Source organism: Acipenser ruthenus, chromosome 2 (genome assembly GCF_902713425.1).
Source record: "Acipenser ruthenus chromosome 2, fAciRut3.2 maternal haplotype, whole genome shotgun sequence".
Taxonomy (NCBI): Eukaryota; Metazoa; Chordata; class Actinopteri; order Acipenseriformes; family Acipenseridae; genus Acipenser; species Acipenser ruthenus.
In genome coordinates, this window is record NC_081190.1 from 48,958,791 (window position 1) to 48,972,733 (window position 13,943).

The 13,943-nt window shown below is 39.0% G+C and overlaps 1 protein-coding gene across 1 annotated transcript in view; it reads left to right on the forward strand.

Moving 5' to 3' along the window:
* The window catches only part of pum3 (pumilio RNA-binding family member 3), a 73,618-nt gene extending 66,212 nt beyond the window's left edge, over positions 1-7,406 (forward strand). The window contains exons 16-18 of the mRNA XM_034013307.3: positions 1,845-1,932; positions 2,824-2,914; positions 7,099-7,406. Coding sequence (XP_033869198.1) covers positions 1,845-1,932; positions 2,824-2,914; positions 7,099-7,228 — 309 coding nt within the window. The 3' untranslated portion in view covers positions 7,229-7,406. The remainder of the gene's footprint in view (positions 1-1,844; positions 1,933-2,823; positions 2,915-7,098) is intronic.
* The last annotated feature ends 6,537 nt before the right edge of the window (positions 7,407-13,943 follow it).

Here is a 13,943-nt window from a genome sequence, read left to right on the forward strand (position 1 = left end):
TGGTCAAGCCTGTCTAGGCAGAGGCTGTCCAAATGGATAGCAGACACATGCAGTACTGCCTATGAGCTGGCCACATCCAGAAAGCACACTGCCCATTCCTTTAGGGGCATAGCAACTTTGGAAGCTTTATTACAGGGTGCATCTGTCACAGACATTTGCAATTCAGCGAAGTGGGCTACTCCCCATACCTTCTACAGACTTAGGTTGTGGATCCACAAAACCCTGGCTTTGGAACTAGAGTATTAAGGGTGGCTTCCCAGTCAACCCTTACAAATAGACATAGAGGTGAGTTTCTCCCTCAATTTTTTAGCCCTAGCTACTGGTTACTGGGGTTCCGTATGGTAACACAAAGGGCAGCCTCTCTGCTTAACCTTGTAGAATTCCAGTCGTTCTACAATCTTGCCCTTGCGACGGCTTTGGTTCACTCATAAAGTAATGGTTAAATTTCCTACTTGAAAGGGAACATTAGGTTATTATCTGAAGTCTTCTTATGCTCTCGTGGAGGCAGGCATGACGGGCGCTTTGGTATAATCTATTCCGGTTCAGGGTCTTCACGAGGTAAACACCCATATGGTAATGGTTACATTTCTATTTCAGGCAACCAGGGTTATGATAATAACCTAACTTAAAGCAGGACATGATCTTGGAAACTGCACCTCACTTTTTTTTTTTAACTTCTACATTTTCCCTTAGTTTTTTCTGATGTTAAAACAACTTTACTGCAGTTTATTATTATTATTATTATTATTATTATTATTATTATTATTATTATTATTATTATTATTATTATTATTATTATTTATTTCTTAGCAGACACCCTTATCCAGGGCGACTTACAATTATTACAAGATATACATTATTTTTACATACAATTACCCATTTATACAGTTGGGTTTTTACTGGAGCAATCTAGGTAAAGTACCTTGCTCAAGGGTACAGCAGCAGTGTCCCCCACCTGGGATTGAACCCACGACCCTCCGGTCAAGAGTCCAGAGCCCTAACCACTACTCCACACTGCTGCCCTAAATAATGTTATAGGATGGTTACATTTTAAGTCTACTGGAAGCCATAATAGTAGCACAGTGTTTCATGTTGGATTTCATATGTAACATTTTTAGATGTGTCACTTTTTCTCAGTATAGAAAACTACAAAGCAGTATGTTAACCCTTTGCGGTCCATTTATTCAGCGCGTGTCAGGCGCGTCGGGTTCAATTTATTTTTGAGCACTGGATGCGAAAGCAGCTATCTTGTTTGTTTATGTCCGTGTTATCTATGTGGTGTCGGGTCTATCAGTATTCATGAGATACGCCCCTTTTTTTTTCGGCTTCTCTCGGCTCCTATCGGTCTCACTCGGCCATTTGAATGGTTTTCTCGACTTTTTCCAGAGAAAAAATGACTAGAGACCTGTTTTTTGCGTCTTTTTCATGATGTCGGACAGGGTCCGACATTAGACCGGAAACGGAAAATTGCGATGTCGGACCAGGTCCGACATAGGACCGCAAAGGGTTAATATGTTAATGTAACATTATTCAGCAGGTTTCATTTGACTTTATGAAGGAAAATGTGTAAATTCTATAGGTTGATGCAAAACTTTTGGCCATAACTGTACAGTTACTTTGAGGTGACTGCAAAACAAAAATTACTGTTCCTAGTATACCTGCTGGTGGTTTTAACTTGGCGTGACAAACCACTACTAGTTGACTGCTTGATTTTTACAATTTTTATACAAATGTTTGTATAATTGTGTTTGAATGCATTGCCACAAAATATTAGTTGTTGGTAGAATAAAATAAGATGTTTGGAACAACGTCTCTAATCTTGAGATTTTCTTTTTTCTCTTCAGCTCCACTTGGCAGAGCACCCTGCAGGGCACTTAGTGCTGAAATGGTTAATTGCACAGGATTTTAAGATGAAAGAGCTTGGGAAAAAAGGTAATGTTTAGTATATGTAATTGTTCCTTGAAATCCTCCTACAATCAGTTATTTGATACAGGTTCAGTATTTCAGATGCCAACTTCATATGTTCAGTGTTATGACAATTTTAAGTCTAAACATAGATATAATAATGCTGAGGGTAATTCTGATCAGTTTTTAATGCATTTAGAAATGTAAGTTTTAGTTTGATAGAGACTGAGGTTTTGCAGGTTGTGTCTGAAGTGGTCTCTGATTGCAGTAGAATATGCTTTTTGGCCTCAGAAGGTAGTGGATATTAAAAATGATAACGCTGTTTTTGGCTGACGATCTCAGTTTATACCTTTTTGCCTATACTGTAAGTGGGTTTTTTTTCTGTCGAGCCTCATATCAAAGTCCTTTTAGGTGAGCTTCCCTGAGTAATGAAAGTGTACATATTTGTTTTTCCTCTCTTTGCAATGTTTGTAAGCACAGCTCCATTACACTGTTTTTTAAGCAGTGAAAATAAGTGTTGAACCGATATTTTGGCCTACTTATAAAAGTACATTTTGAATGGCTACATAACATGACACATTTCTGTGTTCAAAACTATTGGTCCCTTGCAAAATTACCCTTTGCTCCTTTTTGTAGACAGAAAGTATGTGTTACTTCACATTTGTCCCCTTAGTGACTACAGAACCGTTGATAGTTCTAGGCCAAATATTTATTTTTATTTTTTGTTGTATTGTGGATCTGCCGTACACCAAAATACATACTGCGTGCTGACATTTTACACCCAAAGTGAAATTCTTTATCTATTTTCTACTCTGATTACATGGAAGTGTTGTCAAAGCTTGTATATTTGTTATGTAGCGACCCCTGTATTTTAATATGTGTAATGTAATTGTAATGATTTATAACTTAACCCTACAGAATGCTTTTCAAGAACATTGCTGGAGCGTGTAGGTATTGAGAAAATGAAGACATGGGCCACTGTAAATCGTGGAGCTATTGTTCTTTGTTGGTAAGTTGCTATTAACCTATAACCTCTATTCTTTTGTAAATACATTTTGGTAATGATTATTCCATAGATGTTTGCCTCAGGTTGTCTGCTTGAGGTGGCAGAGCCTCACGCCACAGGCCTGGCCGCAGTGCCCCCAGTCTTGGGCACAGTGTTGCAGCTATCGCAGCCTCACTCTGCAAGCAAGGGCCCAGCATGTACCAGCAAGCAATGCAGGGTGACAGAAGCCATTGCCAAGAGAGCTAATGCCGTTGGAGCCTTAGGGGTCAAGGTCAGCAATTATAGTGCAATCTTGGCTGGTTATCACCACCGGCTCGTGAGAGAACTGCCTGGCTCATCGCTGTCTCTGACAAGCAAGATTTGTGCAGAGCTGGAGGTGACTGGACTTGTTCTTGACCACTTAAAAAGGCTAGATCACGGGCCCCTGGGTGGTTCACCTGGTGGAAGCGCAGATGCGTGGTGCGCAGGGCGAGTCATACAGCGCAGGCCCCCTTCCGAGTCTAAGCTATCAAAACTTGTCTGAGTCTCTTCACCCTGAATTCCCGGGTGAAGGTTTGCTCCTTTCAGAGGCTCTTCAGGCTATTGGCGGCAGCTGCTACTGTACTGCTGTTGATGGTCATGAACATGAGACCCCTTCAAATATGGTTTCTACAACGTGTGCACAGGCCAGAAGCGCACACGGACAGGCAAGTCACTGTGTAAAGCGCATGCACACGTAGAAAACAGGAAGTACTGATTAGAGGAGAAACTTCAAAATGGAGCGAGGTAACCAGTGGAGTACCACAAGGGATCAGTATTAGGTCCTCTGCTATTCCTAATCTACATTAATGATTTAGATTCTGGTATAGTGAGTAGCAAACAGCAGCAGCACAGACAGACACATGGCAAATTACATTTAATATAGAAAAATGTAAGGTACTGCACACAGGCAATACAAATGTCCATTATAAATACCTTATGGGAGATACTGACATTTGAAGAAGGAATCTATGAAAAAGATCTAGGAGTTTATGTTGACTCAGAAATGTCTTCATCTAGACAATGTGCGGTAGCTATAAAAAAGGCCAGCAAACTGCTCATATATATATAGTGAAAAGTGTTGAATTTATATCAAGGCAAGTAATGTTAAAACTTTACAATGCATTAGTAAGACCTCATCTAGAATATTGTGTTCAGTTCTGGTCACCTTGCTACAAAAAGGATACTGCTGCTCTAGAAAGAGTGCAAAGAAGAGCGACCAGAATTATTCCTGGTTTAAAAGGCATGTCATATGCAGACAGGCTAAAAGAGTTAAGAACATAAGAAAGTTTACAAACGAGAGGAGGCCATTCAACCCATCTTGCTCGTTTGGTTGTTAGTAGTTTTTTAATCCCAGAATCTCATCAAGCAGCTTCTAAAGGCTCCCAGGGTGTTAGCTTCAACAACATTACTGGGGAGTTGGTTGCAGACCCTCAGAATTCTCTGTGTAAAAAAGTGCCTCCTATTTTCTGAATGCCCCTTTATCTAATCTCCATAAACCTTGAACTGAAAGCAGTGCGCTTAGTGATAGTCCACTTCCGGAGGGAGCTCCTTTCCAAACACATTCTCCTCAGGTCAGACAATACAACAATGGTGGCATACCTGAACAGACCCTTTGCAAAAGAGGCCTTGAAAATATTGCACTGGGTCCACTAGCATGGCGACTCGATAAGAGCCAGCCTTGGGAGCTGCCTGCATGCTGCAACCTTCTCAGCCAGGCGCATGGGACCATGTGACATCCCGACCCAGCGAGCTTGCGGCTGTGTGTCTGGCACCTGTGTGGCTGTATCTACGACTTGCTGTCTGTCTCGTGGCTGGACCCCATCACTTTCCCCATGGCAGCCATACTGCAATTTTTACAGGGCCTTTTTAAGGAGGGGCAATCCCCCTCTACTCATAAGATGTACATGGCAGCTATTTCAGTTTGACATATTAAAATAGACTCTCTCCCCAGGAGTTCACTTCCTGGTGGCACAGTTTTTGAAGGGAGCTTCGAGGTTGCGTCCTCCTAGGAACAACCTTGTCACTCGCTGGTGGTTCAATGTAGTGCTTCACACGCTTAAAAAAATCCCCATTCGAGCCCCTGTATTAGCAATTACCTCAGCGAAGTGAGTAAGTGAAATGCAAGCATTTTCAATTATTATTATTATTATTATTATTGTTGTTATTATTATTTATTTCTTAGCGGACACCCTTATCCTGGGCGACTTAGTTGTAAACAATTGCTAAAGCCTGTCTATTTGTCACAGAGGCCAGGACTAAGGTCATGCTTCATACTAGCCCTACTTTCCTCCCTAACAAGCTTCTCTGCTTTGCATGTAGACCAGTCAGTGGAGTGGGAGGTTTTTCAGCCTTTTTCACTTTTCCAGTCTGACAGGGAGAGGGAGCTCCACATGCTCTGCCCAGTTAGAGTTTACTATGTTGACTGGAGTCGGGGTTGACGTCAAACAGAGCAGCTCTTTATCTGCTATGGGTCTATGCTGTTTTGGATTCCAGACTGTCAAGATTGCCTATGATCTAGCCAACCTCACAACTTCTTGGGCATTCCAGGGTGCATCTGTCTCTGACATGCAATGCCCCCCCCCCCCCACATACTTTTACAAGGTTCTATAGATTGAATGTCATAGATCCACAATACCTTGGTTTTGGGACCAGAGTGTTAAGGGCAGCTACTCGGTCTACCCTTTGACACGCATGTACCATGGTGTGGGTTTACCCTACACTACTTCTTTTTTTTTTTTTTTTTAAATCTAGTTCGTAAACTAGATGTTATGTATTCCATGAAAAACCCACAGTTCATACTCCAGTGCTAAAGGTAGCTATTCAGTCTACCTTTTACAGCACACACACCTAAGGTACAGGTTCTCCCAGCACTTGTCTAAGTTCAGTCATGGGTCCTCAAAACCTGGGTTTTGGGACCAGAGTGCTATGGACAGCTTCCCAGTCTACCCTTTTTAGCACATCTGCCAGTACTGCAAGTCCTGCACTAGCAACGGCTTGGGTATACTGTTCCAGTCGGTAATGGAATAACATTTCGTACTTGAAAGTGAATGTTAGGTTATATATCATAATTCTTGTTCCCTGAAATAGAAATGTTATCCATTACCTTTCGAGATTGCTGCGTTTCACTCCAACACAGCGGGCTTGAATAGAAAATTGGCGCCGAGGTCTCATGCATGTGGAGTTTTATCCCCTTGGGGGCGGAGACTTCTCATCTGCGCAGAGAGGGGGCTCATTTAAGCAGCTTTGACAAAGTTGTCAGTTAATTCGGGCTATACAGAGATATAACCCAATCAGTAATGTTTGCCTGCCGCCTTGGAGTTTTATAAACTTTAGATTGTGAGGCCTAGCTGCCCCCCAGAGGAGCATCTTTGCTTTGCTCAGCAAATTGATATTTGCTCCCACCTCTATTTAAGTAGTATGATATAATACAAATGCTATTATTTTTGTTTGTTTTTTGTTAGAAGAGACAGTGATTAAGGTCACCTTAAATGAATTGCAGTCATAGGGAGAGACTGGTTTTAATCAGCCCACAAGCTATAGATTAATTCCCTTTCCTTCCTGGGTATTTGTGTGTGACCTCTTATAATCCCTGGTAAGACCATAAGTAGTGAAAGGGATTGGATTTGGAGATTCACAAGCTTAATATTTGGTCCAGAGAAATGACAAAATTAATATAATATTGGATTTATTTATGTACCTATTTAATTCCTTTGAAAAAAGTTTAAAAATGACCTGTAAGAAATCAACCAGTTACATATGTGTTAAAATTACAGCACATCTTTTCTTGTGAACATGTCATTGTTTGCACAGAACGCTCTAGCACAATTTTAATGTTGCAGGTTAAAAGTAATATTTTTTTTTCTGATGTTATACTGTGTGTAGAGATTCTCAAACTGCACAAGGTAGTGTGTATGGCTAACTGTGTTTGAAAGCATGTACAGTATGTATGGACTTGCATTGAGGCATATAGTGGAAAACTATTGTCAAAAGAAACTTAATTCAATTAAAAATGTTTAGACTAGATGTCTTCAATGAAAACTGCATTACATGTCTCTCTGATGGTGGCATTAAGCAAAATAAATAGACATTTGTCTTACTTTTTTAGATTGAGTTGTAATTCTAGACTTGTTTGATTTCATAATTCTATTTTTCTTACTCCCCCTAAGTCTTCTCCAGAGTGCTGATGAAGATGTTGCCAGTAAGGTCAAGGATGCTCTGAAGTTACTGATATGCAAGTTAAAGAAAATTGAAAATGCAAAGGGAGTGGAGGCTTTGCTGGGAAAACTAACTGCATAAAGTGTTTTGATGTAAAATCAGACAACCTACTTTGAGAAACAAAACAATAAAAAATAAAAATGTGTTGTTTTACCTGTTGGTTCAACTTAGTTAAGGTTGGTCATGTTTACCTTCTGTGTTATATTGTGATCATACAATTAATACCATCTAAAATAAAATTAATACCATCTCTTTTTAACTGTCCTTGTGTTAACTTTTTGGTTATTGTAGATCTACTGGGTTTTTGGTATGCTATCCTGTATGCACGAGGCCAGCTCAGAGTAACACATTGTGATTTTGTATAGTGTTGAGACAGCACAATAAAAGCCATTACATTGCTCAGAATGCAGGCAGAGACCGCATAGCAGCAGGGGAAGGGGGGTGTGGCCCGTGTTTGTGCCTGTGTTTTACAGCAAGACGTACAGTAACGACTACACAAGTAGAAAAATATCACAGCAGTAAAGAATACGTTGTGTAGGCCTTACTTGACCCCAGTGAGTTAACTTCAAAACAATGGATGCCAAATAACAGTTCAAGTTAAACGTTGTTTTGTTTATTCCCGAAATAAATAGTACATAAAGTTGACACCACATCTCGGAGGTCACGTTTACGCAGAATTGCGTGTTATATACGCAGGAAATTAATAACGCAAAAAAAATAACAGCAGTGCGTTTCTAAAGCACAGATGTAAAAGACAACTGATTCCCTATCCAAATATCCAATTTAGTTTATATTACAAAGCAGTTTTATGCAATGGAATGTGTAAAAATGGTTCCACTGCTCCGTGCAGCCTCTTTAAAAAAAAAAAAGGAGCGTAGATCTCAGTATCCCATATAGCACTGCGCACGTCCCTGTTATTAGAGCGACTCAATAATCTGTATCAGAGCATCTACCTGTTGACACTCAGCCAAGAATTTGGACAAGTAAAACACAAGCTCAAAAATCATGGTTTTAAGACCATGGATGAGACCTGCAGGGTTTTTATTGAGAACTATTCCAACGTCTATCCTGCTTTCGCAAAACTAGCAGCAATTGCAATTACGATACCTGTATCTTGTGTACCAGCAGAACAGGGTTTTAGCTGTCAGAACAGTGCAGACCAGCAAACACTCTTGGTTATGTGAGGATCATCTAAAACATGACAATTTAAATGGAAGCTCCTGAGAATTATTAAGACTTTGATTTGGAAAGAGCACAAGTCATTTTTTGACTTGGGTGCTAAAAGGAAAACTGAAATAACTTTTGAACAGCAAAGCTGTAAATAGTTCTGATGTTGACAGCTACCCACAGAGACATTGGTACATGTTCTACAGCATTGATTTTTATGTTGGTAATGGGTGATTTTCAAAAGAAAACATTTAATGGTAAGCTTGTCTTTGTCAATTTCTACTACCATTATTTGTACTGTGTACTGTTTTGCATGTTAACTTCATTAATTTGAAATAGTTACATTGTAAAATAATATAACTATGTTGATGCAATATGCAGATGTTATGGTTGAAAGCGCAGATTTTGAGATGGTATGCTTTTTACTAGGCTTGTAACAATAACGATAATGATAGAATTATTTATCGATTTGGGACCCCACGATAACAAATCGATAATATTGTAATGAAATCGAATATTCCATGAAATTTAAAAACATGTCTTGTATATATTAACTGTCAAGAACATAATCTTTGTTTCTTCTAAAAGTTACTGAGAATAAATTAAGTTAAGCGAGTGAACATTTTGCGAGTGTCCAATATGAATAATAAAAAAAAAAAACTACATTAATTACTGCAGCGGATTGTGTACAATACTGGTGGCAAACTATTTTTTACAACCTGCAATGTTTCATTGAATCTCATGTCAAACTATGATCCAGCGTCATTTAGACACAGCAATCAAAAATGAAAAAGCTTGCGGATAGTGCATTGCTTCAAAACAAAAAGGTTAAAAAAATGTTTTCTGAAACAGCGGCACGTGACAACGTAGTAATGTTAAATATTACTCGTTTCGCTCAAGACAGACGGCTACAGGCGGGACTGATTTAAAACAAAATAATATGTATAAAATACATTAACAAAGCAGGTTACTCTTGATCTCTGCATCATCATCCTGTATTTGTTCACATACGCATAGTGACTTTAAACACCACCCATGAATTCAACAATCCAATCAAGACAAGATCAAGGTTTAATTCAAAAGAGTGGGACAAGCAAGAATTTGTAAGTAGGAAAATGTGACAGAAATGGGCCTGAAATATGGTCTGAGTATCTGAAATCTATTCTGAAATCTGCTCTGAAGTGGGGATAGAATCAGATACAACTGGCTAAAATCATGTCCTGAGAAGGCTGACATCAGCTCTGTAGAGGGCTCTGCTCTCTGCCCACCGAGAGACTGAACCGGGAAACTACATTGATCCAAAAGCTTGCCTCTGTTTTTATTTTCGCTGCTTGAAATCAACCATGAAACTAACTGAAGCAACTAGCCAGCAGCTGGTCCTGTAGCCATACCAAAGAATTGCAATGAGGAGACTTTTACAAATGACATAACTTTTCAATCGCAATGCATTCTTTGAACTCTGTCCAGTTGGAAACCTGACAAGTCAAAGCTCCTGTTGCAAGAATATTGGAAATCCACAGCTGCCGTTCCTTGAAAATAACTATTATTTTGCTGAGAGCGGGCACAATATAATGCCTACTTCCCAAGGACAACCATCTTCTTTCGGGGGAACAGAGAGATGGGAGGAACTGCAGTGTTTTCATCGCCAAAGGAGACTGACTTCTTTGTTGAAAATCGAAAGTATTCAACATATCAAATATGAAACATTTTATGACTCGAGAAATTAACTGTAGCTTATGCTGTCAAGTTAGTGGATAAATTGTTCTAGGAATAGAATATAACTTCCTGTTTTGGAGTGTGCAAGAAATCTATTTTGTTTGTTGAAATGTGTAATTCAAGGAGTTACCTCGTAAATGCAGAGAATTTGATCATTGCCCCATTTCTGAGTTAATTTGAATACAGAATAAATTGAGAGATTGATAACATTTGTCAGTTTGGTAGATCATGTCTAAACTAAATTAATACGGTAAAACTAATTTGATAAATTAGTTATTGGAATGTTGGATTCCATTCTGAATGGAAAGTTGAATGAATTCTTGTGCATTTTGATATGACTATCGATTACAACTAGAAATGAGTAGACACTGATTAACCATAATTAATATTAGTATATTAGCCATGTATGCTAATCGTTTTGTGGTCATTGTAATCGTTTGACTAAGAAATCAATGATCTGTATACTATTCACAAAGAGCTATAACCAATTGCCTTTCCTTTCTGTAATATTAGATTAGCTGTGCACCCTTTTTATTCTTAAATAAAATCATAATGTGATTTGATTCTAAATTTATACCCAGCAAAGTCTAAACATAGTTGATTACAGAACACAGGCAATTGGACTTATCCATACAGCCGCACAACTTTGGTAAAACAACAATATCACCGAATTTGCTGGCAGGTTATTATCATCATTCTTTTTCCCACCCCGATAGAATCCTGCAGCTCCATGGGGTTGTCGAAGGTATGCTGTACTCTGTTGAAAGTTATTCGGGGATGGGCTGGATGTAACAGGCCATATTTTATCCCCGACTCCCTTAATCTGTCTTTCACCTCATTAAAAGCTGCTGGGTGTCTGGCCAGGTCAGTGCTAAGGTCTGGGTAGTATTCAAAATTCATCATTAAATAGTAAAATCCATTGGTTTAGATTTGGTCTCAGCATTCCACTCTTGGTCTCCACTTCCTTTGATGCAGTCCATAGTATTTAGTATGGATTCATAGTGTGGAAAACACTTCTATGGCATTCAGTCTTTGAACCCATCTAGTCTGGCATACATCAAGAACTTTAGTTTCGAATTTGGAATCAATTCCTGTATTTTTTCCTGCAATAGGGACTGACGCTTTGGGGAGAAGGAAAAGTACCTACTTCTCTCACCAATTGTATTCATCGTGTGTTTAATGCTTTGAACTTTGCAAGTTTTAACTACAAAGGTTCAGCCGATGGGATGCACAGTGAGTGTATAAAGCAAGTGGATGCTGATTCTCAATGAGTGCCGAGGCACCTTTGTACTTGCCTGCCATTTTTAAAATCAAATTTGCAACTGCTTACCCTGAAACACCATCTTCACACTCCCAAAATCCCACAAAATCTTCCTTTATTCTTTATTTTGGTCAACATAGTGTAAAACAAGAGGCAGTTCCTCTCTGTTACTAGAATCGCTGGCTTCATCAGCCAGGATTGAAAATGGGCCACTGTATTTCATTGACAATTCTATTTTGAATCCATGATCCACAGAGTAATTACTTCATTTTGAATGGTTTTAGACTGGTAAATGGTGTTCTTAGCAGTTTTAAAGTGCTCCTGCAAGACTGTCGCCAGCGTCAACTCAGGGGCATGGAAATTGCCAGGATTGCTTGATGTGTTCTCTGCATCACATGTTGCATCATCTCTGTGACCCCTTAGATACATTTTGTTTTCTGCAAAGAATTACTGTTTTTATTATAGTCTTGTCTGTTTTTTCCACTTTCTCTGTATGCTGAATTTAACTGCTGATCTACAGGTGTTTTAATTTGTTGCATAACAGATATGAAATAATTACCAAACTTTACTGCTGCTTTGTGGAATTCTGAATTTTCTTGGGGTTCTTTTGAGTTTTGTAACTGCTGATCCCCAGACTTTTAAAGGACATGTGTATAACCTTTCTAGTTTCTCTGCATTTTTCCCTGTTCTGCCAAAAAGCACACAGTATTTACAATATGCTCCATCATTTAACTGATGAATAAAGCAACCAAGGAAAGTGTATGAACCAGTCCCTTCTGAATGACCTCACTTTATCTGATGTTTTCTGCTTTTCTGCTCATTAGGCTGCCATGACTGCATAAAAGTTCATATCTCTTTGCATCTGTCCAAGTTTGTGTGTTCATATATAATCCAATCTCATTTGGATGGTGACTACTCTCAGCATCTAATTCTCCAAAGACAAACATTTGTTTTTCTTTTGTTTATTTCTATTACACACTTATTTTAGAAAACATTTTAGTAAATTACACAGCTACTTTTATTCTCATCTAGACTAACCTGAGCTCTTGTCCTCGCCATGGCTAGCAGCTGCTGGGCACTGTTTTCTGGGACGGGAACATTCTTTCCCTGCACTTTCACTGAAAAATACATACATCAAATACCATGAGATTTACAGTGCATATTTTATCTATAACAAAAACATTATCAATGTAAAATAACAAGTTAGAAAAACGCAACAGCCGTTTAAAGGGGTGATATCAAACACAAAAGCCCAAGTTAGGAGAAGCAATTAGGCCAATCTTGTCAAGCATCAAGCAAATAGGCACAATTGGAAAGTTGCTGGGGCCCAAGATTCACACAATTCTTGCTTCTAACTTGGCACTATTTTTTTGATCACTTCGCTCCACTTGAAATGCGCAGTGGCACACCGCACTAAGGTTGTGTGCTCTTCAAGACAGTCATGTTGCAAGTTCAAACCACTTGAAATGCTCTTTGTATGATTTGAAGTGACTGAGACACATTCACACACACTGAGACTGTGTGTGTTGTAGTGAGTGTGTGTCTCAGTCACTTCAAGTCATTCAAAGATCATTTGAAGTGGAGCGATAAAGTGGAGCGAAGCGATCAAAAAAAGGCGCCAAGTTAGAAGCAAGAATTGTGTGAATCAGAGTGTTTGTGTCTCAGTGTGTGTGTGTTTCTCAGTATGTGTGTATGTGTCACTGTGTGTGTGTCTCAGTGTATGTGTGTCAGTTTATGTGTGTGCCTCAGTGTGTGTGTGTCTGTGTGTCTCAGTCACTTCAAGTCATACAAAGAGCATTTGAAGTGGAGCGATAAAGTGGAGTGAAGCAAACAGGAACAAAGCAAATCAAAGGTGATGCATCAGTGATCTCACATACAAGTCTCAGTTGGTGATGTTCTGAGCTGGCATCAGTGTACATGTTATTTACTTCTGAGCTGAGCTTTCAAAGCATCAGAGACGTTGACTTGTTCCTGAGTCGGCATGGAACAGAGATGTTAGTTTCTGAGCTGGCATCAGTGTAGATGTTTCTGAGCTGAGCTTAGCAATTACTTTGTACAGCACAGATATACAGCTAGCTTACGTAATTTCCTTGACCAAATTTGATCTTATTTCTCTAGCATAATGCATGGTGTGAGGCATGGTGTGCACATTAATAGTTAACATCTGCGTTTCTTCTTCACTTCACCAATGTCAGCAGAAAGCCAATTAACAAGTTACATTTAGAGTTTTGCTAAATTCTCACAGGCACCAAAACGCTATATCTATGCATCAAAGGTCAAACAAAAAGGCTGGTGTTTGTAAACTACTGATGTACCAGCTATGTACAGCTTAATTTTAAATTAATTAATCCTGCATTGATTCAGAGCTTACATTAAACACAGGAAAATCACACATTTACAGACAGTTTCGATTATTTATTTACAATTTAAATGGGAAGCATAAGTAACGGGTTGTATAATGAAAATGAACAAAGGCTGATGACACAATAAGAGCTTGTGCCATTTAACTGGTACAACGTGTACACTGCCCCACACAAGGTGCATGTTTATCAGAAAAAGCCTATGTGTTCCAATTGTATAGTGTATTATTATGCGTTCCGTGACACTTACCTAAACTTATAGCATGTCACTTTTAACAAAAGTAAATGGTTC